This window comes from Acinonyx jubatus, chromosome D1 (genome assembly GCF_027475565.1).
Source record: "Acinonyx jubatus isolate Ajub_Pintada_27869175 chromosome D1, VMU_Ajub_asm_v1.0, whole genome shotgun sequence".
NCBI lineage: Eukaryota > Metazoa > Chordata > Mammalia > Carnivora > Felidae > Acinonyx > Acinonyx jubatus.
In genome coordinates, this window is record NC_069390.1 from 39,874,810 (window position 1) to 39,901,449 (window position 26,640).

The 26,640-nt window shown below is 46.0% G+C and overlaps 1 protein-coding gene and 1 long non-coding RNA gene across 6 annotated transcripts in view; one reads left to right on the forward strand and one right to left on the reverse strand.

Annotated features, from left to right (window-relative positions):
- Positions 1-2,729: 2,729 nt before the first annotated feature.
- The window catches only part of LOC113603442 (uncharacterized), a 55,426-nt gene continuing 31,515 nt past the window's right edge, over positions 2,730-26,640 (reverse strand). For 3 of the 4 annotated variants that reach the window (XR_008290435.1, XR_008290436.1, XR_008290433.1), the window contains 2 exons: positions 9,225-9,333; positions 2,730-3,886 (listed from right to left, as the gene is read on the reverse strand). This is a non-coding gene — a long non-coding RNA (uncharacterized LOC113603442). The remainder of the gene's footprint in view (positions 3,887-9,224; positions 9,334-26,640) is intronic. The other variant, XR_008290434.1, reaches the window with a different exon arrangement.
- On the forward strand, positions 8,102-25,770 carry E2F8 (E2F transcription factor 8). 2 transcript variants are annotated; one of them, XM_053203384.1, is made up of 14 exons: positions 8,102-8,727; positions 9,513-9,589; positions 9,919-10,045; positions 11,811-12,089; positions 12,489-12,645; positions 15,041-15,355; positions 15,583-15,744; positions 17,337-17,474; positions 19,228-19,431; positions 19,740-19,827; positions 20,078-20,609; positions 23,986-24,118; positions 24,233-24,621; positions 24,928-25,770. In XM_053203384.1, exons 3-14 carry the CDS (start codon positions 10,031-10,033, stop codon positions 25,108-25,110), a joined length of 2,595 nt encoding a protein of 864 aa, XP_053059359.1. In that variant the 5' UTR covers positions 8,102-8,727; positions 9,513-9,589; positions 9,919-10,030; the 3' UTR covers positions 25,111-25,770. The 2 variants fall into 2 exon arrangements, with proteins under 2 accessions (XP_053059359.1, XP_026928798.2); XM_027072997.2 differs by lacking the exon at positions 9,513-9,589.

The following is a 26,640-nucleotide window of genomic DNA, read 5'->3' on the forward strand; positions in this document are numbered from 1 at the left end:
AGAGTACGAAGTAAACGCCGAACAAAAGAATGCCAGAGCCCCCAAGTAGGGGATACAAAATAATAATACTCCACACTCAAATTCTCTGGAACAAATATTCACATTTTGATGATTAAGCTTTTGAGCCAGAAGGAGAAACAGCAGTGAGGAACAATCTCTGCTAATGAAATTGGCCCATGAATTTGGGTAAATTCCTCCCGTCTTCTCATCAAGGGCTCCATCATTTTCCTGCCCATGCCTCTCAGGCAACACCAGCTTCCACATCCCTTTCCTGATTTCTGGGGACAAACGTGGCCAAGATGATCGCAGGGGCTGCTGACCAGTCAGCTGCTGTGTGTGAACTTCAAAGACCTATTGACACAGCTGCAGGCCCCTGGGCCAGGGCCGGGGGGCAGGGCCCTGTCTGAAACGCTTGAGCTATACCTTGAGAGCAGCAAAATGGCAAAGGGGCCAATAAACCAGCCCGGTTCTTGGAGGGGGCACTGTCATGCACGCAACAAAAACTCAACACGCCAGAGCAAACTGGTTCTATCAAATGGGCCCCTGGTGTTTGGAAATTACAGACCTAAATCTTGGTCTGATCCATTTTCTGTCACTGCAGAGCTCTGCTCACAGCTGCTGTCTTAACTGCAGGCAAAACTGCCCTTCACCCAAACTGCTGTTAAGTTTTCACGAATACCCACAACCCTCTGAGACACTCCTGTAAAGGTCCAGAAAAACAAAGAAAGACAGCAAACGATGAATCAGGGGATCGACCCCAGTCTGTCAGACTTCAAAGCCTGTGCCTTTTCCTGTTTCCAAGGGGACCTCAGCCTCGGCACAGAATCATACAATGTTGGGACACTCAAGTAATCAAGTCTGCTCTCCCCCTTCCATACCACAGAAGTGCAGCTCAGAGGAGTTGGGTGGCTTGTCTAAGATCACACAGCATGTGACAGTTCCTAGCAAGATACTAGATCATATTAATCAGACTATTTCCTTACAATCAAACACAAATGAATGTTTTCTTTTTTTTTTTTTTTAAGTTTGTTGCCTCGGTTGGTCCCACACCATCCGTGAAGTCTTTATGTCACAGACATTTCCAGCCCCTCACAGAAAAGGAGCCTGAGGTGCAAAGAGGTTCATGGCTTACCTTAGGTCACAGAGCCAGCACAGCCAGGGCTAGAGCCAGTCTTTGGGTTGTAAGCCAGTTGGCCAGTATTAACCAAATCAACTCAATGCCGGGGGCTGTGCTTAGAGCAATTAAGATGTTTATATGCTGGGAGAAGAGATACAACAGCAGAGAGCAGGAGAAGGCAATATGTACTAATAGAGCCAACAAACTAGATGAGAGACCTTAAATTAGGATGCACTTACCAATTCTACTAAGAGATAAGAATATGTTATCTTAGAGTACTTTTTCTTGTTCAGTGTATCTTTCTCCAGCATATCTGTAAATGAAGTCCGCCCTCCCCCCCCCCCCCCCCCCCCGCAAAAAAAGCTGAAGCAGACTGTTGTTAGTTGTAGGTTTCAAAGACCTGCCCCCACAGCTGAGCACTGAGCACAGCTTCCCTGTAGCAGGGGATGGCGGGAGGTAGCGGAAGGGGACAGAAGACGCAGACCCAGCTGGTCAGGAGGAACGATTTCCTGGCCAAATAGTCTGGCTCCTGGGAATCTCTTTCCCCAGAGTGATCACAACCAGAAAAAATAAAAAACAAAAAGGAATCTTGATTTGTCTGGATCATAAGAATGTAGAACAGGGGCACCTGGGTGACTCGGTGGGTTAAGTACGTGAGTTTGGTTCAGGTCATGATCTCACAGTCCAGGGGCTCAAGCTCCGTGTTCGTGGTTTCTGAGCGGTCAGCACAGAGCCTGGAGCCTGCTTTGGATTCTGTCTCCCTCTCTCTGCCCCTCCCCCGCTCACACTGTCTCTGTCTCTCTCTCTCAAAAATAAACAAGCATTACAAACTGGTGCAGCCACTCTGGAAAACAGTGTGGAGGTTCCTCAGAAAATTAAAAATAGACCTACCCTATGACCCAGCAATAGCACTGCTAGGAATTTACCCAAGGGATACAGGAGTGCTGATGCATAGGGGCACTTGTACCCCAATGTTTACAGCAGCACTCTCAACAATAGCCAAATTATTGAAAGAGCCTAAATGTCCATCAACTGATGAATGGCTAAAGAAATTGTGGTTTATATACACAATGGAATACTACATGGCAATGAGAAAGAACGAAATATGGCCCTTTGTAGCAACGTGGATGGAACTGGAGAGTGTGATGCTAAGTGAAATAAGCCATACAGAGAAAGACGGATACCATATGTTTTCACTCTTATGTAGATCCTGAGAAACTTAACAGAAACCCACAGGGGAGGGGAAGGAAAAAAAAAAAAAAGAGGTTAGAGTGGGAGAGAGCCAAAGCATAAGAGACTCTTAAAAACTGAGACCAGGGGCACCTGGATGGCTCAGTCGGTTGAGCATCCGACTTCGGCTCAGGTCATGATCTCGTGGTCCGTGAGTTCGAGCCCCGTGTCGGGCTCTGTGCTGACAGCTCAGAGCCTGGAGTCTGCTTCGGATTCTGTGTCTCCCTCTCTCTCTCACCCTCCCCCGTTCATGCTCTGTCTCTCTGTGTCTCAAAAATAAACATTTAAAAAAAAAAACTGAGAACAAACTGAGGGTTGATGGGGGGTGGGTGGGTGGGTGGGAGGGAGGGAGGGGAGGGTGGGTGATGGGTGTTGAGGAGGGCACCTTTTGGGATGAGTACTGGGTGTTGTATGGAAACCAATTTGACAATAAATTTCATTAAAAAAATAAATAAACAAGCATTAAAATTTTTTTAAAAAAGAATATAACAATTATTACTTAGTACTTACCCTAATGTGTGAATGTTGTGCTAAGTCCTTTACATCCCTTATCTCATCTAGCCCCACAGCAACCCTTCAAGGTGGGTGTTTTGATCCCTATTTCAGTGAGGAGGAGAATGTGAGGCTCAGAGATGTTAAGTAATTTAGCTAAGGTCACACAGATGTAACGATGAGGTGACTTGGAACCACAGTCTATTTCCCTCCAAAGCCCTAACTTGTATCCACATCCCATCCTCGTTCAAAGAAGATAACCGACGGGAAGATGCCTCTCCCTTCTCCAAACCCCGAGTTTCCTTAAGAGGCAACCATCTATGATATGACATAGATGCGACATTATCACAATGACACCAAGCTATAACAAGCATCTGAAAATTTTGGTTAACCAGTATCTTTCCTTTTGTAATAAAAAAAAATGTCATTTCATATCATTCGAACTAACTTGAAAACAATTATAGACTCTTATTTCCGAGATTGAATTTGGAACAAAGCTTAGCGCTATTTAAAACGCACATGTAAAACTATCCATTTTGTGGGCAGATTCAAATGCAACCTACTGTAGCCAATTTCCATACTGAAACATACTGTGAGATTTTATTGAGCATTTGCAGTGAAAGCTGAGAGGAGAGTTACCTACTTCTTTTTGGAAGATCCTAAGTATTTTGTCAACAAAAGGAATTACGTATGTCCTAGTCAATCTCTGTATTGTATGATAAAGCAGTACAGTGAGCAGCTAAACTCTATACCAAATTATGTCTGGGTATCGTGGGATATCTTAGGTCAGATCAGATCCTGAAATCCATGACTTCAAGGGGAATTCACAAGTGCCACGGAGGCACTGTTAGAGGAAGAAGTGGGAGACTGGAGGGCTCGGTGACGGCCTGGAAGCCTGTGGGGAGATGCCACGGAGCCCGACGTGGCTGATCGGGACCCTGTTCTGTCTTCCCGGCTCCCCACTCCAGGACACACGTGACAGCGGGGCCGAGGTTGAAGTAACTAACTTAAGCTGACTTCAGTGATCATTCCATGAAGGTCATGTCCCTGCAAAAAGAAAAAGAGAGAAAGAAGAGTGGTAAGTGAAAGGCGGGCCTTGTCTCTGTCATCAGAGGACAAGTGCCCGGCACAGTCCCTGGGCTCAGAGCAAGTGACTCCTACGTGTGGCTGAAAGGAGGAAAAGATCAGAATATGTATGGGTTCCTAGGGGAGAAAAATACCTACGGAAAACTCACTAACTCGCTAAATAAGTCCAACAGAGGAAGAACGTAGAGAAAAGTCACGTCTGCTAGATTGAGGAGCGGCAGAGAGGTCTCACATTTAGGAGAAAAAAATAAAATGATAATAGTAATAATAGTAACAGCAGTTAACGCTTTGTGCCAGACACTGTTCTCCTGCTTGACTGTAAATTCCAAAAGGGCAAGGACTTTTCCTCTTTCACTCACCTGTATACACAGCGCACCTAATTCAGGGCTTGGAAGGCATTCAGGACATGCTATGCATTTACTATGCTTTAGTAAATGAATAGATAAAACAGTTATGCGTATGGGGGGGGAGGTGGAAATAGTAGTTAAAGTAAAAAAAAAATTTTTTTTTAAGGATGGTAATTATGAGCTCATTTTCTCTAACATTATTGAGAACCAAGTAGGTGTCAGGCATTGAACTTGGCCCTGAAGATAAAGAGGTTAAAAGACAAGGTATCTTCTGGGCTTGGTGAGATGGCACTCAAGACTAGGGCCTTATTCAATGAACCGACACTTAACCAAGCTCACCAAGCTCCCGTTCTGGGACAGGTACCCAGCTGGGCACTCTGGGGAGAAAGAGATAAGGAAGTCCCTCTCCCCGCCCTCCAGGAGCTCACAGTGGTGTAGATGGGGTGTCTGTGCCAGAGATGGGTGTACAGGATTGTGATCAAGACAGGACATAAGGAATCTGCCTAAAGGGGGTCAGCCCAGTTACCTTTCACGACCAGACTTCAAGCAAAAGGTAATCATTGCTAACCATGCAGCTTTTGGGATTCCTGCACTGACTGGGACTTTTTCATGTAATAAATTCCTGCCCCCACTCCCAGGAATCTGTATATATATGCATTTTTAATGCTCTAGAACCTGGAAAAAATGGGTTCCAATCTACAAATAAGCACTAAGACTACATGATCCTCAGCTCTGTGATAATTTTAAGATGGGATGACATAGTAATACAGCGAGCACAGAACTCAGACTCCCATTCTATAAAAGGGTCTTCAGTATTTTGTGTTCAGTTATCCCTAAAGCATTTAAAAAATTTAGATGTGGTAATTGCTCGATATATGGAAGCAACTGTTGCGGCTGCAGCTGAGTCCAGGGCTGCAGATATCCATCCAGGGCTCATCAGTTGAGTGAGGTTTCCCACAGGAAGCCAAGGAGAGCTGCAGGGGACTTCTCCCAAAGCCACCTGCCCCTGCCAACAGGCTCGGACCAAATCTAGCTCCACAGTCAGCACAAGCCAGATCCAGGCTTGTCCCACCGCCTGCGTCCCTTGCTTGTATCCACCCTCTTTAAACCCTGCCCAGACTGGACCCAGCACAATTCATCTGGGGACAGAGTAACTAGTTGAAAGAACCGGGGAGGACTGAGATCTGGTCACAAGCAGCTGCGATCTAACCCCGCACCTGGGGATTTGTGCCATTTAAAGCACTAGACAGCTGTTTTGTGGTGGCTGTGCCAACTCATGCTGTTGAAAAAGCGCAACCCCCACATTGCCCCCTGGTCAAACTTGGGAGGTGGGCGGCAAGACAAAAAGGTCTAGGAGCCCCACCAGCTAGGGCACCTCCCTCTCTAGCCCTGGGGCGGGGGGCGGGGGGCACTGCTCTTTTCACTGAGTGCGGCTCCGGTGGTGATGACAAACACATGATTCCCAAATCCTGAATGTTACCTTTGAATCTAGACACCTCAGACAGCACTCATCATTCCCCCTCACGTCTGGTATCTTTTCTCCTTGATTAGTGCTTAACGTATTACACAACATCTCACCCTCCAAGTTGTGCAAACCATAAAGGGTAGCAGCATAGAGTTGAAAAACTGGTCTAACTTCAGTGAGACACAGATTACACAACACGGTGAACAAAAGACCAGAAATAAATGAACGAATATTCCCTTGGATTTTATAACTAATCAACAGAACGCATGTTTGATGCGAAATTTACAAGATTTCCAACCTGCCCCCTCATCCTCCCTTCTCAGCTGCGCAGTAAAGAGAAACGTTTTCAGTATTCTCATAGCTTCCTTTTATATTCATGCTGAATTTCAAACCAACACACGATAGTGTCGAGGAGAAAGGCTTCAGCTTGCTTTTTCATTACCTCTTACATAAAAAAGAGTTAAGACTTCAAAACCACACCATTTCACTCTTCATAGAGCTACTTTTCATCAGTCAGTGACTTGGATTGTACTTTCACATGCTTCAATAAGATATGACAATTGTCACTAAAACAAGGATTACACGTCCTGCTTTTTCTCTATTTTGTTATGCTGGGGTGCGGGGAGGGGCAGATGCTTAAAGATCCTTCTCAGGTGTCGCCAACCTTGTTTTCATAGGAACTTTCAGAGACCATGAAATCGGATGATATATGAACCGGGAGCAGGGAGACCTGGATTCCAATTCTGACTCAACAGCTAATGTGGCCATCACTTAACCCTTTCTGTGCCTCAGTTTCCTTCTCTATAAAGAGGGACACAACTATCCTGTGAAGGAAGTGAGGCCCGGCACCAGCACAGTGAAGAAGAGAGCTTTCAGTGGAAAGCCCTTAGCGGTAAACAAGACTTGGCTTTAGATCCCAGCCCTGTCATTTAGGGACGGTTACTTTAAAATGCTCTGCTTCCCTTTCATGGCCCATGGTTAACTAACACCCATGCTGAGTATCAAATGAGATGCCATCTGTGCGGTGTCAGCAGAGGTGGCTGTTCCTTGCGCTGTGTGCCTCACAGGTCCTTAGCACTCGGACCTGGGGCATAAATGCCCACGTAGATCAGATATGAACCCATTCCTCACTGCCCCTGAACACAGGGGAACGGGAGCACTCCCCTAAGGGCTGGGGATGGGGGACAGGGAGGCAAAAATCTGAAACTGCGGCTAAAGCAGAAATACCCACTGCCCCCCTTTTGTTCATGCATGTGTCACCACACCTTGCTCTAGAAAAGGTGTACCCTAGTTCAATAAAAACCAGCTGCTTAGCGCTGCTGGTGGTGAGACTGCCCAGTGACTCTCTCTTTATTGTAAATCTGAGACCATCTGCACAGCACCCGCGAAAGGCCGACTTCCAAGTAGAAGCGACTTCCTGAGCAACATTTGCCTGAAGTCGATATGGCCCGTGCCCCCGGGCTGGCGGCTGGAGGAGAGGACAGGGACACCAGGGCGCTAACCGTTGGGGCAGCCACCCTGTGCACCCCTAGGCTTGAGATCTGCGGGGTGAAAAAGCCACTGCTCGCCACCCGGACCCCCGGTCCTACGGTCTGTCGCTGCAGCGCTGCGACCCCAGCCACCGTAGCACAGCATCCCCGCCCTTACATTGCGTTCGTTCGGGGATAGGAGACTGTCCCGCGCTGCAAATCAGCACTGGTGATTCACTGACACGTAAGTATGAGTGGGACTGGGGGATCGGGGTCGTGGGCCTTGCTGGAGCTTAGAGACGCGAGACCACAAAAAAGAGGGAAGAGCTCAAACCAAACCGTCGGTAGATGGGCGCCCTGATCTAGGCGCGGTTGGGCAATACATGCGGTACCGCGACTCCAGCGCAGGTCCCCAGAAAAGGGGAAACGCTTTAAGGCAGAGAACCGCCGGGCAAGCCAACGCAGGGCAACCCAATCCGGGCACAGGCAAGGCAGCTCTGCCGCCCCGGGCCTCGGTTTCCCTGTCTGCAAAACGAGGGCTTTGGACTAGAGCGTCTCCCAATCCTACTGTTAATCTAGAACTCTGCAATATTCCATGCTGAAACTGTCCGAGGATCGGAAACCGGAAAAAGAGGGGAAAGTGAGGGAAGACGACTAGGGAGGGGAAAAGGACGAGCGGGTGGGAGACCACGGGAGGGAAGAAGGCAGACGCCCGGAACTGGCTTGGCGGGTTTTCAACCTTGCTACTCCTCCTCCCACACCTGAGTTCTCACATCTCGGCCAAGACCCCACGCCCAACGAGTTTGGGCACCAGTTGGTCAGGCTTCCCCCTCTGCACACCAATTTTCTAGAGGCCGTGGGGCAGGTGGTGGGCAGCACAATAATGCATGCCAGAGATGGAAGGGGGGACGGTCCCGGCTGGGGTCCGGAGGGCAGGTGAGTGGATCTGGGGCTGGGCAGGGAGTGGGACGGCCAGACCGGGAATCGCAGAGCGCTCGCTTCTCAGTCCTCGTGCCCCGGGCGGGCCAAACTTCATTCCCCAACTTTAGCAAGGGGAGGGGGTATTCAGGGGAGAAAAAAAAAAAAAAAGAAAAAGAAAAAAAAAGTTGCTGAACTTTTCCCCCAACTCTGTCTCGGAGGCGGACCAGAGGGCGGTGCCTGCACCCTGATTCGCCGCCGGCTCTTGTCTGGAGGCTGCGATTGGCGCGCGGGGTCCGGGGCCGGGAAGAGCGGGCGTGGGGGAGGGGAGCGGCCCTCCCAGCCAGCGGGATCGGCTCGCGCCGGGAGCGGGTTAATTTCAAATCGGGGGCTTGACTGCTCCTGGACGGTCACGCTCCCTCTGCCCGCCCGCCGGCCCGCCAAGCTCGGTCCCGGCGTTTCCCTCCGTGGCACCCACCTCGGCGCAGCGTGAGGACCGACTGACGGCCCGACACGCGGGCTCCCGGACCTGAGCGGGGAAAGCGGTGCCGAAGTGTCCCCCGCTCAGCCCCTGCAGGCTCCAACCGTGAAGTGAACTGACAGGTCAGCGGGACGCAGAGGGATGCGGCACCCAGCCGGCCCGGCACCGGGAGAGGGATCGGGAGGGCTGCGGCAGCGACGGCCGTTTCCCGCCTCTCGCTCAGCCGGGGGCCGTGGAGGGAGGAGCTGAGCTCCCGCGCAGAGGGGAGGGGGCGAGCGAGGGGGAGGGGCGGGGATACCGTGGTTCCGGGCGCGGGTTTGCCCGCGCTCAAGCCCCGCGCAGCCAAGGGGCGGTGCCGGCCACGGTCCTGCTTTCCGCGCCAAATTTTTAAATCGAAGGCGGAAGGTCCGGACCCGCCCCTGGCGCCACCAACCAATCGCAGGCCCGCGTCCAGCTCTCTGATTGGTTAGGAATCGTTGCCCTGGGAACGGCGAGGATGCTGTCCGGGAACTGCAGGGCTGGTGGCGCGCGGACTGGGCCCGGGGGGGGGAGGGGTAGTTGGCTGGGCGGAGGGGGAAGTGCGCGGGGCGCGGAGCGAGTGGCGGCCGGGGGACTGTACCTGGTGGCTTTACTGAACCAATGCAGCCTCCTTGGTGAGATCCAACATCGTGGCGTGAACGCGCCACCCGAATTGAGAGTACATCGCGCCTTTCATCTTTAAGGATGTCCTAAAAAAAGAATAAGTCTTAATCATAAGGCGCTCTTTAAATACCCGGAGTATGTTCGGAACTTAAGAACTGAATTTGGAAGTTTCCCATCAAGCTATTTCCCAAGTCTTTACTGCTGAGCCTGTGCAAGTGTGTGTCAGGGGAAAAGTTCAGGCATCAAGATGTACACTTTTATCCAGATGCTTGGGGACGTGTCTGCTCAGCCGGAAGCAGGGCTGGGACGCTGGCTCCGTCCCCAACCCTGACCTGTGAACAGGTGGGTGTTAGTGCTTCCTACAGTCCTTTTCGGTGGGGTCTGGAGAATGGCGTGCCGTCCCTGAAGGTGGGAGAAAGCTGTCACTGGAAGTTCTGTGGTTTGCTTTGAGTCTCGTGAAAGTGGATCGGTTTGCTGAAGGAATTTACTGGCGTTTGATGGGAGTTCTCTGCCCAGGAGCGTGATCTCTGGTCGGGAATAAAATGTAAATGTAATTTGTCATTTTTTCGTTAGTCTTTGTTTAAGTGGCCTCTGGTGTCCATGAGGGAATATTCAGCCGATCTCCTGGTTTTATTTTTCTTTAACTTTTTCTATTTCCTTTTCTTTTTAAGGATATTAAACGTTTTAATAGAACTGATTGAACTACTTAAACCATCAGGGTGTTGGGAGCAACTCCAGTTTTTCATTTTTAAAGAAACTCTAAATGTATGAGAAATTTACAGAATGGAGAATGAAAAGGTACCTTTTTAACTTTAGTATTCATCCTCGCAGTTTTAAAAGCAATGCCATCCTGATTTAACCCTATGGTTTTCCCATATCCAATATCTTATTAAAGCTACATCCCTTTTTAGTTAGCTTCTATAAAAACCCAGAAGAAAGGGAAATTTAATTTTTAAAGAAGGGAAGAGTTTGGCCAGAGTTAAGGTAATCCAAAGCTTTTAATAGTTTGATTGCAAATGGAAGTCTCAAAGAAACAAGCAGAGAGAAAAGGTATTTTTTTAAGAATAATAAAATTCGTTAGCTGCATTATGATATTTCTCAGAATTCTTGAACAATTAGAATTTAGAGAGGGCATCTGACATGATTTGAGATCAGATTTCTTTTTGAGATGATTTTCTACTGAATCAGCAGCTTCTTAAACTTGGGGGCCATAAATACTATTTGTGAGATAGGCATTTTGTAAATAAGAATTGTCAGCAGGGGTGTCTTGATCAGCGTCCAGCTACTGATAGGTTGAAAAATGCAAAGTTCCTAAAAGGTTTAGATACTAGTCAAATGAGAATTGCTATTGTGCCTGATAGTCTGAGATAAAGGACAGCAGCCTTTAGAGAAATCCCATTCTTGGGTCAGCACCTTTCAGGTGCACCTGCCCAGGAGGGTCCCCCATTGTATTCGTCACACTGATTTCCCTGGAAGAACACCATAGCTGGATTGAGGACATTCAGGTTCAAGGCCTGTGTAACTCTCTCAGCCAGCCTCTCCTCTTCTGCAGACCAGAATTACATGTAGGATATGGTGAGAATACAAATAGAAAAGCACTTGATAAATCCTAAGGAATCACGGACATGTTAAACAGCCCCATTAATCTTTGTTCCTAAAGTCACTGAGGAATTAGTGAGTCTCTGTGTTCTTTTACTTATTGTCATTCCAAGCATTTCCTTTAAAATAGCGATAGATAGAGAGTAAGAATGTGTGAAGTCCCCAGTGTCCAAAAGTGGAAGAAACATAGTCTCCATTACTCTTACTTGTGAACTGCTATTCATTTACCATCATGTCTCAGTGGCAGTCCTGCCTCTGCCAGGAACCATAACTAATTTTATCTTATGGGGCCCCATTTTTCCTTCTATAAAGTGAGAAGGGTAAATATTCTAAGAGCAGACTTTCTTTGCTCATCGGCACTCTGGGTTTTGCTCCCTTCTAGCTTTTGCTTGTAAGTATGACCATATGCCAGCCCTCACCCTGGTCTCCTTGGCTTTCTGACTCTTCCACATCAGTGGTGTTTTACTGAGCACTCAGTGTATGGAGCCATGTGCCAGATGAGACACACACACATGAATGGGACATGGTTTCTGCCATGTAGGCCTTTACTTATTGCAGTGTTGTGTGTAAAAGTCACTCCTAGGAGCTTTGGATCATTTAAAATTAGCAGTCCTATTAGAGGAAGCTGAGTGAAAGGTGTATGGGAACGCTTTATATTAACTGCAACACTATTCTAAATCAAAAATGATGTCAAAAAGGTTTTAAAATTCTGCCTTAAAGGTTTTTTGTTCAATTCTTGGAACATAGGATGAACTACAAAATTAAAAATGGGAAATTTAGCTAGTAAAAAGGACAGTAAGTGTCAAGTGATCATTGGGATAGTTACTAATTTAATCGGCCCTCTAACCTCATTAGGCACTTTTCCCTTGACAATATTTTATTTATTGTACAATTTCTAGAATCGAAAGCTGTATGATAAATCCTGTTTTATGGTGGATTTAATTATTTGCTTGTTTTAAACCAGGAAAATCTCTTTTTTGAGCCACATAAAAGAGGACTAATGAAAACACCTCTGAAAGAATCCACTGCAGCAAATATAGTGTTGACAGAGATACAGCCTGACTTTGGCCCTTTGACCACGCCCACCAAGCCCAAGGAACTCTCCCAGGGAGAACCGTGGACACCAACAGCCAACCTGAAAATGCTCATCAGTGCCGTGAGCCCCGAGATACGAAATAGAGATCAGAAAAGGGGGTTGTTTGACAGCAGAAACGGATTACCTGAGGCCAAAGATTGTTTGCACGTAGGTTTGCAAAAGGCTGGGAGGAGGCTGGTGTGTGTGTGTGTGTGTGTGTGTGTGTGTGTGTGTGTGTGTGTGTGTGTGTGTGTGTGTGTAGGAGCAGGGAGGAGTAGCTATTACAGAAGTGCCAGCAATATGAAGCACCGACACCCACAGACTTATTAGCCCGCTTCGGAGCACAGGACTCCATCAAATATAGCACTAGGAATCCTGAGCCTTTGACTTATTTCAGCACAAGCCTCCTTTTTCGATCTGCCACACAGTTTACACTGGCTCCTACCTTTCTACTCCCAGTTTTGCAGCTGTTGAAGCTAAGCATGTTAGCCGTCATAGGCAGATGACCCTAATAAATCTGTCCAACTCTATTTCCGATTCAGACATGATTTACCTCTTCTTTTGTAGGAACACTTATCTGGAGATGAATATGAGAAATCCCAACCAAGTCGAAAAGAAAAAAGTTTAGGATTGTTGTGTCATAAGTTCTTAGCACGATACCCTAACTACCCCAACCCTGCTGTGAACAATGACATCTGTCTTGATGAAGTAGCTGAAGAACTTAGTAAGTATGCAAAGAGCTCACCATTTAACCATATAACCATTTCAGGTTAATAATTAAAGTGACTTCATGGACTTACTCCTTCAGACCCACGCTCATCTAGCCAGTGTTCTTAACGACACAGATAATGCCACATGGAAATTATAAATCTCTGAAGCCTTTTATTTATTTATAATTTTTTAATGTTTATTTTTGAGAGAGAGACACACAGAGCGTGAGCAGGGGAGGGGCAGAGAGAGAGGGAGACTCAGAATTTGAAGCAGGTTCCAGGCTCCGAACTGTCAGCACCGAGCCCAATGCCGGGCTGAATTCACGGACCGCAAGGTCATGACCTGAACCCAAGTCAGTCGCTTAACCTACTGAGCCACGCAGGTGCCCCTCTGAAGCCCTTTTAATTTAAGAATAAAGGCATATAGTTTCCAACTTCCGTGAGTTTTCAAACAGAAGTAAAAAATCACAACAGAGATTGCTTCTGATTGCATTTCAAAAGCTCTGAAGCTGTAAAGAAAGACAACATTGGTTGTTTGTTTGTTTCTTTGTTTTTTTATGTTTATTTATTTTGAGAAAGAGTGGGGAGGGGCAGAGACAGGGAGACAGAATGGGGAGCAGGCTTCCAGGGCAGAGTCCCACACGGGGCTGGAACTCAGGAACAAGCCAGGAACCAATGGTGAGAGCCTGACGTGAGCTGCAGTTCAACACTTAACCAACTGACCCACCCAGGCGCCCTGAGAAAGGCAACATTGTTTTATGACTTGTTTCAAAAACAGCTACAACTTTGAACTTTTGTCTGCACTCTCTGGGCTCCCTCGCTCTCTCCTTGAAGAGCTAGGCTGGAGAATGGGGTCTTCCTGGTTTGTGATGAGCCTGTTCCGTGAGGGCTTTAGCATCGCCTGCCACTCGGCACGATTCTGAGGACAATACGTGTTGGTGTTTGGCAAGTTACTGTGATCCTCCTACCCCCTTTATTCTTGTCTTCATAGACTTGAATCTGGTTATAGCTAGAAAGGGGTCTGTGGTAAACTTGGGATACTTTTGGAGTCATGAAAATCTCAGAGTCTGAAACTGAAGAGATAGGAAGGATATTTTAATATATAGCTGTCGCTCCAGGAAGAAAGTTTTGCTCTTCGGATGCGTGTTTATAAATACTGACTTGATTTCCTATTTTAAGAATAGCCGTTTAGATTCATCTAGTCACACACAATTGTAGCTTTGCAGGCTGTACTTTTAACTCAGCAGGTAGCTGTTGATCACCTACTGTGTGCCAGGCAATACTGTAAAAGCTTGGGATAATGTCAGTGGATAAAAAGAATAACACCCTGGGGTGCCTGGGTGGCTCAGTCAGCTAAACATCCAACTCTTGATTTCGGCTCAGCTTATGATCTCACAGTTTCTGAGTTTGAGCCCTGTGTGGGGCTCTGCCCTGGCAGCCCAGAGCCTGCTTTAGATTCTCTGTCTCCTTCTCTCTCTGCCCCTCCCCCTGCGAAATAAACATTTTTTAAACAAAGAATAAAATCTTTCCTCCTGTGGAACCTACTTTATAGCGGGGGGGGGGGGGGGGAATAGATGAGTATGCAAAGGACAGATAAGGAGAGATCATAACAGATATGCAAAGCACATAGCAAGCAAGGTATAATAACATGTTAGGAGGTGATACATGCTGTGGGGAAAAATAAAATGTAGAACAGGGTAGAGGGGGACCAGGAGGGCTGGGAGTGTGTTTTTGCAATGTTACATTAGGTGGTCAGGTCAGGCCTCATTGAAAGGGTGACATCTGAGCAAGAACTTGAAAAGATGGAGGTGAGGAGTGATGAGGGCATCTGGAAGAGGGATTCCAGGCAGAAGGAGCAGCCCAGGAAAAGGCCTTCAGGCAAGGGCACAAATGGCAGGTTCCAGGAACAGCAAGAAATCTCAGTGCTTTGTACCTATTCTATGACAACTGCCTGTGTGTGTGCATGTGTGTGCACACACGTGCTTTGAAGAGTAATATAAAAAAAAACCAGCTTGTAATGTGTGGGGTTTAGAATATTAAAAGACTTAGTTTTGTCACTTACTGGCTCTGTGCCTTGGCCTGGGCTACGTAGCAGCCTGAGCCCCCTTCCCTCATCATTAAAGTGTGAATAATAATACCTGCCTCACCAGTTTAGGATAAAAATTTCCTAAAGCTGTATGGCACAGAGTAGGTCCTCAATAAATGTTACCTTTCCAATTCCTATTATCGTTATTTACACGCTATGAGAGCAGAAACATGTCTGGCTCGTCCTTACGCTCTTTGTTGAGTGTAAGTAGAATTGTGTCATCCAGACCCGCTGACTCATAAACCGTGGAAGAAAAAGTTACTCAGTTCTCTACACGTTGCAAAACCTGATCCTCGTTATGTACCGTTGCTCATTCTTCGCAGATGTTGAGCGGCGACGCATTTACGATATCGTGAATGTCCTAGAGAGTTTACACATGGTGAGCCGCCTGGCCAAAAACAGATACACTTGGCACGGGCGACATAATCTCCACAAAACCCTGGGGACTTTGAAAAGCGTCGGGGAAGAGAACAAGTATGCCGAGCAGATTATGATGATCAAGAAGAAAGAATACGAACAAGAGTTTGACTTTGGTAAGACCATCAGCCTAGAGGATCACATCATCAAATCGAACACCGGCCAGAATGGACATGCGGACATGTGTTTTGTCGAACTCCCTGGAGTGGAATTTCGGGCAGGTGAGCCATGGTTGGAAGAGCCTGGGCCACAGGGCCCTCCTCCTGGGTCTAAAGAAAATGGTTTCTTAGAGAACGCGGTTCTAAAGCAAATCCTGCCTTTTAACATGCTAAAACGCTGCGGTTGTCAGCTGTCTGATCAGGTTGTGGTATTTTTAGCCCTGTCACTTTAGAAGTCACTTGTGTCCCTTCATGAATTTTAATTCTCTAATCCTCCTCCTCCTCCAAAGCTTCTGTAAACAGCCGCAAAGATAAGTCTCTAAGAGTGATGAGCCAGAAGTTTGTGATGCTGTTTCTGGTGTCGACGCCTCAGATAGTAAGCCTAGAAATTGCTGCCAAGATTCTAATTGGGGAAGACCACGTGGAAGATTTGGATAAAAGCAAGTTTAAAAGTAAGTGTCAGGACTGCCGTGGGCTTTCGGACCTATTCTGAAACCGTAAAATGTCGCTCAGAAACGTCTAAATGAGCAATACATTGTCAAGTGGGTCTGGAACCCAGATCTCTGCTCTTATAGGGAAGGGTATAAATAACTCTTCTAAAATTGTTCCCAGAAGTGACCTGCAGCCCAGTTGAAAGAATAGGTTCAGCCAGACCTGCTCAAAGTAGGAAAGGGGCCTGGGCTGGGTTCCCGATGCAGAACTCTGCCCGCGCCTCAGTGACAGGCTTTGCAGGAGCCTCCAGAAGAGGAGAGTGTGGAGAGAAGTGCTCAGCACATGGGAAGGGTCTGCAGCATGCCCACGTCTTCTGGGGGTATCAGCACACCTCCACGTAGGGCATGAGGCTAGCCTGAGCAGGGGACCCGCCTGACGAGGGGACCGCTGTGGGGAGCGCCCGGGAGCCATCACACCGACTCCTTTCCCGTTCCTGTAAAGCTGCACTAATCCCATGAAAGTATATTCAGACATCTCCAGGTTGATAGTGTCTCTATAAAGACAAAATTAAGTCGAGAGTAAAGGCAGTAATACTGGCAATTGGCTCGGGAGATGTGCAATTTCAACCCACTACGGATGGGCTGCCTGCTTTTTCTGACTCACCAGACAGTTTTCAGCTCTGCATTTTGCTAGTTAGTCACAGCCTTGGAAACCATTCCAGGAACTGTGGATGTGTACTTTGCTGCATCCCCAGGGAATTCAAAACCTTCTGGCATGGCTACGAAGAACAAGGTCAATTTATAATTTTGTGGTATCAAGCTGGAAGTAAAGACCAGTTTCTTGTAATAAAACTTTTTAAGGTGTGTAAGATGTGTAGAATTAATGAATCAGTGATTTGCATATAACATAAGGACAATATAAAAGTTTACAAATTTGGGGGCACCTGGGTGGCTCAGTTGGTTAAGCATCCAACTCTTGATCTCCGCTCGGGTCATGATCTCATGGTTTGTGAGTTCGAGCCCTGTGTCAGGCTCTGACCTGGCAGTGCAGAACCTGCTTGGATTTCTCTCTCTCTGCCCCTCCTGGACTCTGTCTCGCTTTCTCTCAAAATAAATAAACATTAAAAAAAATTTTTTTTTAATTTACACATTTTGATGGGTTATAGCACCCTCCATGCTTATGATACCAAATAAATCTCATTGGTATAAACTGTCACAAGTTGGAAAGCAATACATTTATCATTGACGCTTCATTTCTATTTGTTCATAAAATTCTTCTGAATCTTCATTAGAGGATTACCAGTAATGGGGACTTTTTATTAAAAATTCTGTAACATAGTTCCCGATAGGGTGATCTCACAAAGTCATTTTTCCTTTTTCAACCTCTGTCATTTCTAAATTCAGTACCAGCAGTAACAGTCTTTTCAATATTTAAAACTATTTTCTTGTTTGAATTAACGCAGTATCACCAGAATAACTTAAAAGAGTCACATTTTTCTCTGCCTGACATTGATGACTAGGATAGCTTTTTGAATATACATGAAGTCCTCAAGAAGCAAAGTCCTTTGATCTTTCATTATTCCATTAAGTGGTATATATCTTTTATTTTCCAGCAAAAATTAGGAGGTTGTATGATATCGCTAATGTCCTGAGTAGCCTGAATCTTATCAAGAAAGTTCATGTTACGGAAGAAAGAGGCCGAAAACCAGCTTTTAAATGGACAGGCCCAGAAATCAGTCCAAATCCCAGTGGTATGTATTTGTTTTCCTTCATTCTTTGCTTCATTGTTTTCAATTAATGTGCGTTGGGAGATGTTCTCCCTTCCCCTTCCTGCCCACATTCCCACATGGAAAGAACATATATAAGTTGTTGGAAAGACAAAGACGAGTGCCAATATGGAAAGTCTGGCTACTGGTTCCATCAACAACCCAAGGGCCAAAACACCTCCAACCCTGTACTCACGAGGCAGAATCTGTGCGTGACAGGATCTGAAAAAGTGGAAAGCATCACAAAACATAAGATACTATTGCTTAATTGTTAGGCTGCCCAGTGACCATAACAGAGCCTACACACATCGAGAACATGAAGTGAATTCACTCCAGTATTAATATTCTAGTCTCCATCTCAGCTCCAGGGTTCTGACATTTTATGTTCCATCAAAGATCCCACGCAGAAATGTTTAAAGTAGCAGGAACATGGGCCATGGGGGCAGAGGGAAACTTAGCCTCTTATTGGCTACGTGGCCTTGAACAAGTTACATCTTCAAGGCTGTTTCCTCACCTGCAAGATGGGAAGAAGAGTGGTATCTTTGCAAGGTTATTGCAGTTTTGAATATACATTGACTGTTGAACAATGCAGGGGTTAGGAATGCAGTAAAAAAATCTGCATATAACTTTTGACTCCCCAAAACTTAACTACTAATAGCCTATTGTTGACCAGAAGACTTACCAAGAAAATAGTCAGTTAAAACATACTTTGTATGTTTATGTATCATCTACTATATTCTTACAATAAAGTATGCTAGAAAAAAGAAAATCTTACCAAGGAAATCATAAAGGAAGATACGTTTACAGCACTGCACTGTAAAAAATCTGCATATAAGTGGATCTGCAGAGTCCAAACCTGTTCAAGAGTCAACTGCCATCTCAGAGAGAGGTCCTTTGATGCAGGGGATTCAGAGTTCAGGCTCCAGGGCCAGACTGATGGGCTCATATCCCAGGCCCACGTTGTACTAGCTGAGAGAGCAAGGTCAGTTGATGAGTGTCTCTGAAATGGGGATGCATTTCCTAAGAAGTACCTACCTGGTGGAGTTGTTGAGAGCGTCTTCATCCATTCAGGCTGCTATAACCGAATACCATACACTGGGTGGCTTATAAACAACAGAAGTTTATTGCAGTTCTGGAGGCTGGGAAGTCTTGCGAGAGTCTGCTATCTAGATGGCTGTCTTCTCGTCATAACTTACATGGCAGAAGGGACTAGAGAGTGCTGTGGGGCCTCTTTTATAGGAGCACTTACTCAGGAAGGCTCCACCCTCATGACCTAAGCACCTCCCAAAGGCCCCACCTCCTAATGCCATCACATTGAGGGTTAGGATTTCAACCTGCAGACTTGAGGGGACCCCATTATTCAGTCCATAGCAGTGAGAGCCACCATATTTCATCAGGGTAGGACTCCACTGATTATAAGATGCACGATTATATATATATATATGATAAGAAAGAGAAACCACTAATGATTACACTCTAGCACACCACTGGTTGGCTGTAAGATGCTGTGGGTTTCAGAGATGTTGAGGTGTGAAATCTTACCTCAGAACTCAATTAAAATAAGATTAACAAGGTTTTGTACAGAAAGCCCTTCAGACGGTGTCTATCCCAGAGCTGGTGCTCTATAAATGTTGCTGCTTTCATTCCTAAAGATCATTCTCGACCTACACTTTGATTTCATCTCCTATGAGGAGGCCGAGCCAGCCGGGTTTCCACCCCCTGCCCTTCTCTCTTTCAGGACATGGCCAAGTCCTTCCTTTCCCCCATTCCGATCTAGAAGTGAGGCGGCCTTCAAAAGACAACTGTGCCAAAAACCTCTTTTCCACGCGTGGGAAACCAAACTTCACTCGACACCCATCTCTGATCAAACTGGTTAAGAGCATAGAAAGTGACCGGAGAAAGATAAATTCTGCTCCCAGTAGCCCCATCAAGACAAGCAAAGGTATGTTTTCAGTCACATCAGGCTCTGCTCTGAAGAATTCCTTTTTATCTGATTTTTTTTCACTTACTTGATCCCTACGGTACTTGTTAGAGATTTGTTTCAATACCCATATACCCCGATCCACTCACTTGAAGCCTAACTCACGTATGAATGAAAAGACGAAAAATAATTGGTGGGTTTTAATGGTTATGTGATTTGGAAGGGAGGTGCGTGTTTTCTGTTCCTTTGACTTCAATGATGTTTTATCTGTGTGAGCATTCCTTCTTTTGCTGTGACCAACACCACCGCCCCCCTTTCTGTTTTATCAGCTGAGAGCGCTCAGAATCCGGCACCCTTCCCAAGTAAAATGGCTCAGCTCGCAGCTATTTGCAAAATGCAGTTAGAAGAGCAGTCAAGGTAGGTTAGTAATACTCTTTAGTAGCAGGATGAATTACTTTTACGTTGCATCGTTAGGATTACTTGCTTTACGTAAGAATACACACTAGCCTTGGAGACTGGTGAGACCGTCTTCTCTATAACTTTTATGCAATCATTGCAGAAGCTACCTGCTCGTTTCATAAACGCACGGCTACAATCTGGCCCAGTCTTAGAACATTTTAGAGAAGATGTGTTTCCACTGTGTCATATTTTACATCTTGTCTTTTAGCGAACCCAGCAAGAAAGCGAAGGGACAGCTGGAAAGATGCGGGCACTGCAAACCAGTGTCTCCTCTGCACACCCCAGCAAATGCTGAGCTGGAACTGACGGCCCCGCCCCTCATCCAGCCCCTGGGGGTGGTCCCCCTCATCCCCAGCCCATTGTCACCTGCAGTGCCCATGATCCTACCTCAGGCCCCTTCAGGCCCGTCCTATGCCATCTACCTGCAGCCTGCCCACGCCCAGACCATGACGCCACCCCAAGGCCTGAGCCCGACAGTCTGCCCCGCCCCCTCTTCTAAAGCTACAAGATCAAAAGACTCCACAGATGCCACCACCGAGAAGGCAGCCAATGACGCCACCAAATCCGGTGCCTCCACCAGGCCTGGAAGCTTGCAGCCAGTGACTGAGAGACCAGGTGCGAAGAACCGAGACAAGGAGCCTGCTGGAGAAAGAGGCTCAAAGAGGGCAAGCATGCTCGAGGACAGTGGTTCCAAAAAGAAGTTTAAAGAGGACCTGAAAGGACTTGACAGTGTCTCCACAGTAAGTACAGCCCCGAACCGTGTAAAGCTTTAGGAAGTGCACAGTTGATTAGAGGAGAATTTGGTAGCTTGTGAAATTTACCAGAGCAAAGAGCAGTTTCTCAGAAGACAAGGTTCTGTTCCTTAGTGTCCCATAATCCAAACAAAGCCCCAGACAGCTAATCCCCTGACTGGGATGACGGCAGGGACATTTTTAACCTTTGGAGGAAGGGATTATTTGCTCCCTTTTTAAAGCACCACGGGTGGTTGTCCTTAAGTCTGTTGCTGTGTCACATACTGGAATGCAAACAGCTGTCACGAAAGTCTTAAATAATTTACAAGCAGACGTAACCCCAAATGAATGGGTGGATGCATAGGGTTCCTGTAACTCCTGCTTTCTGAGTCATTACCTAATGTTTGTTGGATGTCACGTACCTGGCATCTGTTGCCTGCAAGATAAACCGTCCCCTCTGTTTTAACTGTCCACTTAAAATTTAAACCAAAATTTCTATTTTATGTAACAGAAAAGTCCAGCGTATCTTGGCAGATTGTAGGTACACTTGATGCATTGGTTTCTAGAGACTTTGATGTTCCAGGTAATTGTTTTCCCTAGGTAGAGTTAGGTTCAGGAAGGAATTAACATTTATTAGATGCTTACCCATATACAGGGCAGCAGAAGTACTAGGCATTTTTATATAGGCTATCTCATTTTTCTCCCTCAGGACAATTACATATGGAGGACATTATCACCAAATAAACACCACTAAACATGGAGGCAGAAGTTAATCTCTCATTTTGTCCCTGCTATTAACTCAAGTTATTTTCCTTCTCTACATCTTGTTTTTCCACATCTATAAAGAATTTATTCCACGACTTTTTCCTGATCATCTACTGGGTATAAAGCACCGTGCTCTGGATCAAATCAAACCCAGCACCTGCCTTTGGTGACTGTTGCTTTTGAATACTTGCCCCAGGGCCACGTTACAGTTTTTGTGAGGTTAAGTGAATTTATTACATGATAATATACATAAAGGGGCTTGTGATCCTTTTAAGGCACCGTATAAGCTGAAGGGTATTATCTGCAACTGTTGTTATTAAAGAGGCTTTAGAGTTTGTCAAATCTTCCCTGAGGATGGCCTCATGGTAACCATTCAAAACATCTATTATCTTGGCATACTATCATTTTGCATGTAATACACATGCTAAGGGGAAAATCACAAGGCTTTGGCTTGATTCAATTTTCTGGGAGGTCCATAATCTCTTTGGGCCAATGGATATGATTTAATAATGGTCTCCTGTTGCTCGCTTAGTTATTCAGGATTAGGATTTTCAGTAGATAGATTTTCCGTGTGCCCCTGCTTCTCTTTTCATCTCTACGGCTTCATTTTGACCATTTCTTTTTAGCACAGACTAAGCTGAACAAAGGAAATGAGAGATTTGTGTGTTAATTCATTCAACAAACATTACTAAGAATCTGCACTTCTGTGGGTGGAGAGAAGACAGTTTATAAACAAACACAAATATGTCAGGCAATGAACATAAAACAGGCTGATAGAATAGGAAGAAAGGGATAAGAGAGCTAATGTAGACTGGATGAGAAGCATGCAAGCTGAAATATACCAAATTCATTCAACATGCTAATTAACAGTTCTAATTAAAAAAAAAAAGGAATTGGCATCTTAGGTTGAAAGATTTTGTGATGAACGTAGTCTGTAGAAAATTGAAAAATAATTATTAGAATACTATAGGTTTTGCTAAAGATTTGAAAGAATTAAACCAGCCACCAGAGTAACTTGTACCATGAGAGAGTGTGATGAACGGTAGTAAAGAACAGCTACTTGTAAATCGCCTAAATCCACCCATTAAAACTTTCTGTTCCTGCGGCTTTCAAGGAACCAACGAGTAAAGATAGGGAACAGTGCCAAACATTTCAGAAACAAAACTGATAAATAGCAGTGTCGTGGAACACTGTTAGCCTTGCAGATTTGGAATTCGCTGGTTCCCAAGGAAAAGATGGGACCTATTAACAGCTAGATCAAAGTGTAGACTGTTGTTTTGACAATGGTGAGAAGAAAGATCTGAAGGAAGATAAAAAGAGGGCCCCCAGGTTACAAGAGCTGCTTTTAGCTTTTGCCAGGCCTGCTCGTGGTAAGGCCGAAACAGACTTTTCAGGTAGTTCAGCCACCCATGCAGGCTCTCCGTTTGCTAAAGTACGGGGGCCAAGCAGGAGTGGTGGGGGGTACACACAACCCAACACTGGCCATTTCTCTTTAGGATATAACTTTATTGCCTGAAGCTTTTGCTCTGTGCCACGAGGGTCTCCAGTATGAACTAATCAGTTCTCTTTTCAACTATAGTTTTTGAACTCTGGTGCCCTGCCCTTCAGTTGGCGTGTTATAAGCGTGCTTGGTATCACCGGAACCTAAAGTGCTAGGAAGAATACATCTGTAGTTGTATAATTACTTTATTCTAAATCAGGGGTCAGCAAACCTTTTCTGTAAAGAGCCAGGTAGTAAATATTTTTGGCTCTGTGGGCCCTATGGTCTCCGTGCTGCCTATTCAACCATGCCATTGTAAAAATAGAAGAAAGCAGGTATGGACAGAACACAAATGAATGGGCATGGCTGTGTTCCCATACAATGTTCTTTACAAAAGTGGACAGGAGGCCAGATTTTGGCCCAGGATTTGGCAGCCCCCTTCTCTAAGTCAACATTTCTTAAAATGTTTTCCTTGAATAGCAATACTACCAAAAGTTTAGCTGCTAAATTGCCTGGGAAATGCTACCTGCTGGATGCTCCTCGGGGATTTACAATGCATGCCATCATTAAAGCCCCCCAGGAATTCTCCAGTAAAGACACCATTTTCCTTTGTTCAGTTAACCATTTCCGTGGCAGGTTGGACCACGATTCAAGTCGGGACAACTTGCATCCCATGGAAGTAGGGTTCCTCGAAACACTCTGGGAAGTTACCACTCTACATAATTCAAGAACAACCATAGAATAATACAGCAATGCCATTTTGGCATCCAACGGCATTAAACATGGTTCTGACAGCACCACATCACACCAAAAAGTCTGATAGCAGGACTTAGGGATGTCAGTGGGAGGGGATGTGTTGGGCAGATCCTATCTCTAGGCAGGCTGACTGCTAGCTGTAGGACACTTCCTAAGACCACAGATAACATTTAAGACACACATGGTTTTCAAAAGTCAGGAATAGAAGGGAGGGATATTGTCTTCAGGGAGCCATATAGCTGGGCCACCCATAGCCCATACCATTGGACACTTTGGTCCTGATGAGACAACCAGCCACTAAGGGATAGGAGTCCTGGAACAGGCACATGGCCATTTTTCTTCCATATTTGTGTGTAAAATAAATCCTTCCTCCTTGTTTTCTAGACCTTGTTCCCATCAGGATACCTAATCCCCCTCACCCAGTGCTCATCCCTGGGGGCAGAGTCTATTCTGTCTAGTAAAGAAAACTCAAGTACACTTTCCCCAAACCACAGGATCTACAGCTCCCCAATCACAGGTGAGTGTATGTAAAACTATTCAAATGTGGGTCAGGCTCAAGTTCACTTAAGCCTTGTAAGCTTCTTGGACAAATGCCTGTGCTTTTAAGATATTTTCCCCCCTTGTCTTTCAGGTGTCATTCCAGTGACATCATCCGAACTCACTGCTGTTAATTTTCCCTCTTTTCATGTAACACCTTTGAAGCTAATGGTCTCACCAACTTCCGTGGCAGCTGTACCTGTCGGGAACAGCCCGGCTCTCACTTCGAGCCACCCCATTCCCGGTCAGAACCCGAGCTCAGCCATTGTAAACTTCACACTGCAGCACTTGGGACTCATCTCCCCCAGTGTGCAGGTGTCTGCCAGCCCCGGAGCTGTTCCTGTGTCTCCAAGAATAGACCCTGTTAGTGTTGTACCAGAAAATGCAGGTACTCAGCAAGGAAGGGCCACCAGGTACGACTCTCCAGTCCCCAGCCAGAACCAACCGAGTGGACAATCAGTTGCTGCGACAGGGGCACAACAGGTGAGAGTATTTCCATTCAGTGGATTTTTTTCCTGGGGTTATTAAGGCTCAAATAATATCACAGGAGATTCGCTTTTGCTTTGCTTCTTTGGAGAGGGGAAGGATGGGAGGAGGAGACTGAAGGCCTAGCTGCCTTCCAAACCCAGGAAGAGTACCCAGAGAGTCCACAGTACCCCCAGCCAATTGCAAACTATGCCAGGCTCCTACCGTGCGACATGCCCTTCCGGTCCAGCCCTCTGAGGCTATTAGGCCATTCCTATCTGTGTGGGTTTGACTTCCTTTTCCTCTTCCTCTCTTTCCGATCAGCCTGTTCCTGTGACACCCAAAGGGTCACAGTCAGTGGCCGAAAGTTTCTTCCGTACCCCAGGCGGACCAATGAAGCCAATGGGCCCATCCTGCATGGATTTCGATGGTGCTCATAAAACCTCCGTGGGAACTCTCTTTGTCCCACAGCGAAAACTGGAAGTCTCGACAGAGGATGTCCATTAATTGACAGATCTGGCTTCATTTAATTTTCTAAAGAGTTGTTTAACGAGAAGATATAATCAGACTGATTTGGAGAACACATTCTCTAAAAATATTGTAAATATGTTGGGGGTTTACTTAATTTCAAAGCAGACACTTTTTTCTCTACACACACACACACACACACACATATTTGTACTAAGCCAATTTCAGCCATCAGTCCTATCAGATAAAAGCAAAAAGTTGAACCTCAGGTATATTAACTCCCGGGGGGGTGGGGGGGAAGGGTTCATTGTCTCAGCTGTGCCTATGCTATTATGCAAAGTAACTATATTAAAGTTGACTTCCCTTTGAGTGAATATGTGACATGCCCAACGCCGCATCGTCTTCAACTTTGCACAATGAAAATGCTGTGATGTATAATGTTGTATTTTTAAATAGGAGGGCTGTAGCTGTATTTTTTGTAATTTCTTTAATCTGTTCTTGTTGCAGTGTGTCCTTTTGTAAAGTTTGCAACAACCCTCAAGTCTATGGAAAAATTATTTATAAACTGTATTTTTAATCATAAATTGTTCAAATTAAAACCTTTCTAAAATCTATTTCACATTTTCATTTGGCCAGTTAGGACGCTGTTGGGAGAAAATGAAAACTAACCTCAGAGGCAAGTCCTTGGTAAGGAGAATACCTTCTGGGTTCCTTTAGACCTGCCAAGGGTATAAAATGTTCCCGTGTTCCTCCCCCCCTTTTGATCCCCCCCTCACATGGCTCTACTTTCTGGAGTGAAAATGGCTTTGGAGAGGCTGTTGCTTGTCCCGGGACATGCAGCTAAGTCTCCTGAGCTTTCCACCATGGCCTGGGCACTTAGAAACCAAAGACAGGAGCAGAGGCACTTCCTACCCTGGCCGCGAATGGCCAGCCTCTGGCCCCATCCCCTGCCGTCTACAGAGGAGGGGGCGCTGCAGCCCCAGTCCTGCCACGCTTTCCAAACAGCCCGACTTCAGGGATGGGAAAACAGCAACGGGGAGTCTGATTTACTCCAGGAACTACCACACTGAACCCCCATGAGCTCTAAGGGAAGGAACGAGCTACAATGTGTTGTTATGTGTGCATCTCCTTGACCCCTTTGTTATGGGGATGAATTACACCTTCAGAATTGACACGGGCCTTCACTGGTCAGGGTCTTAGAGCATCAGCATGATACCTATTTCGTATATACTTACTATATGCCAGGTACTGCGCTATACATTTTAAAGACCTAGTCTCCCCGAGCTAAGACGATGAGGTCACAGGCTCATAGAGATTAAAGCAGTAAGTCCAGAATCCCATTGCTAGAATACGCTTCCACATGTATGCCTAGCTGCCGTAGTAGGAACCGAGCACACTCCGGGTATTCTAAGCATTTGTAAGGTCATTCCTCTCGAATATACATGTTTTGTTTCTATAACCAAGTACAGCGAAGAGAGCACATTTTCACAACGACTTACAGACTCCCCTTCCTTCACACCATTAGAGAACTAATATGAACTATTTCTTCCAAAGTACCTCTGCCTTTGC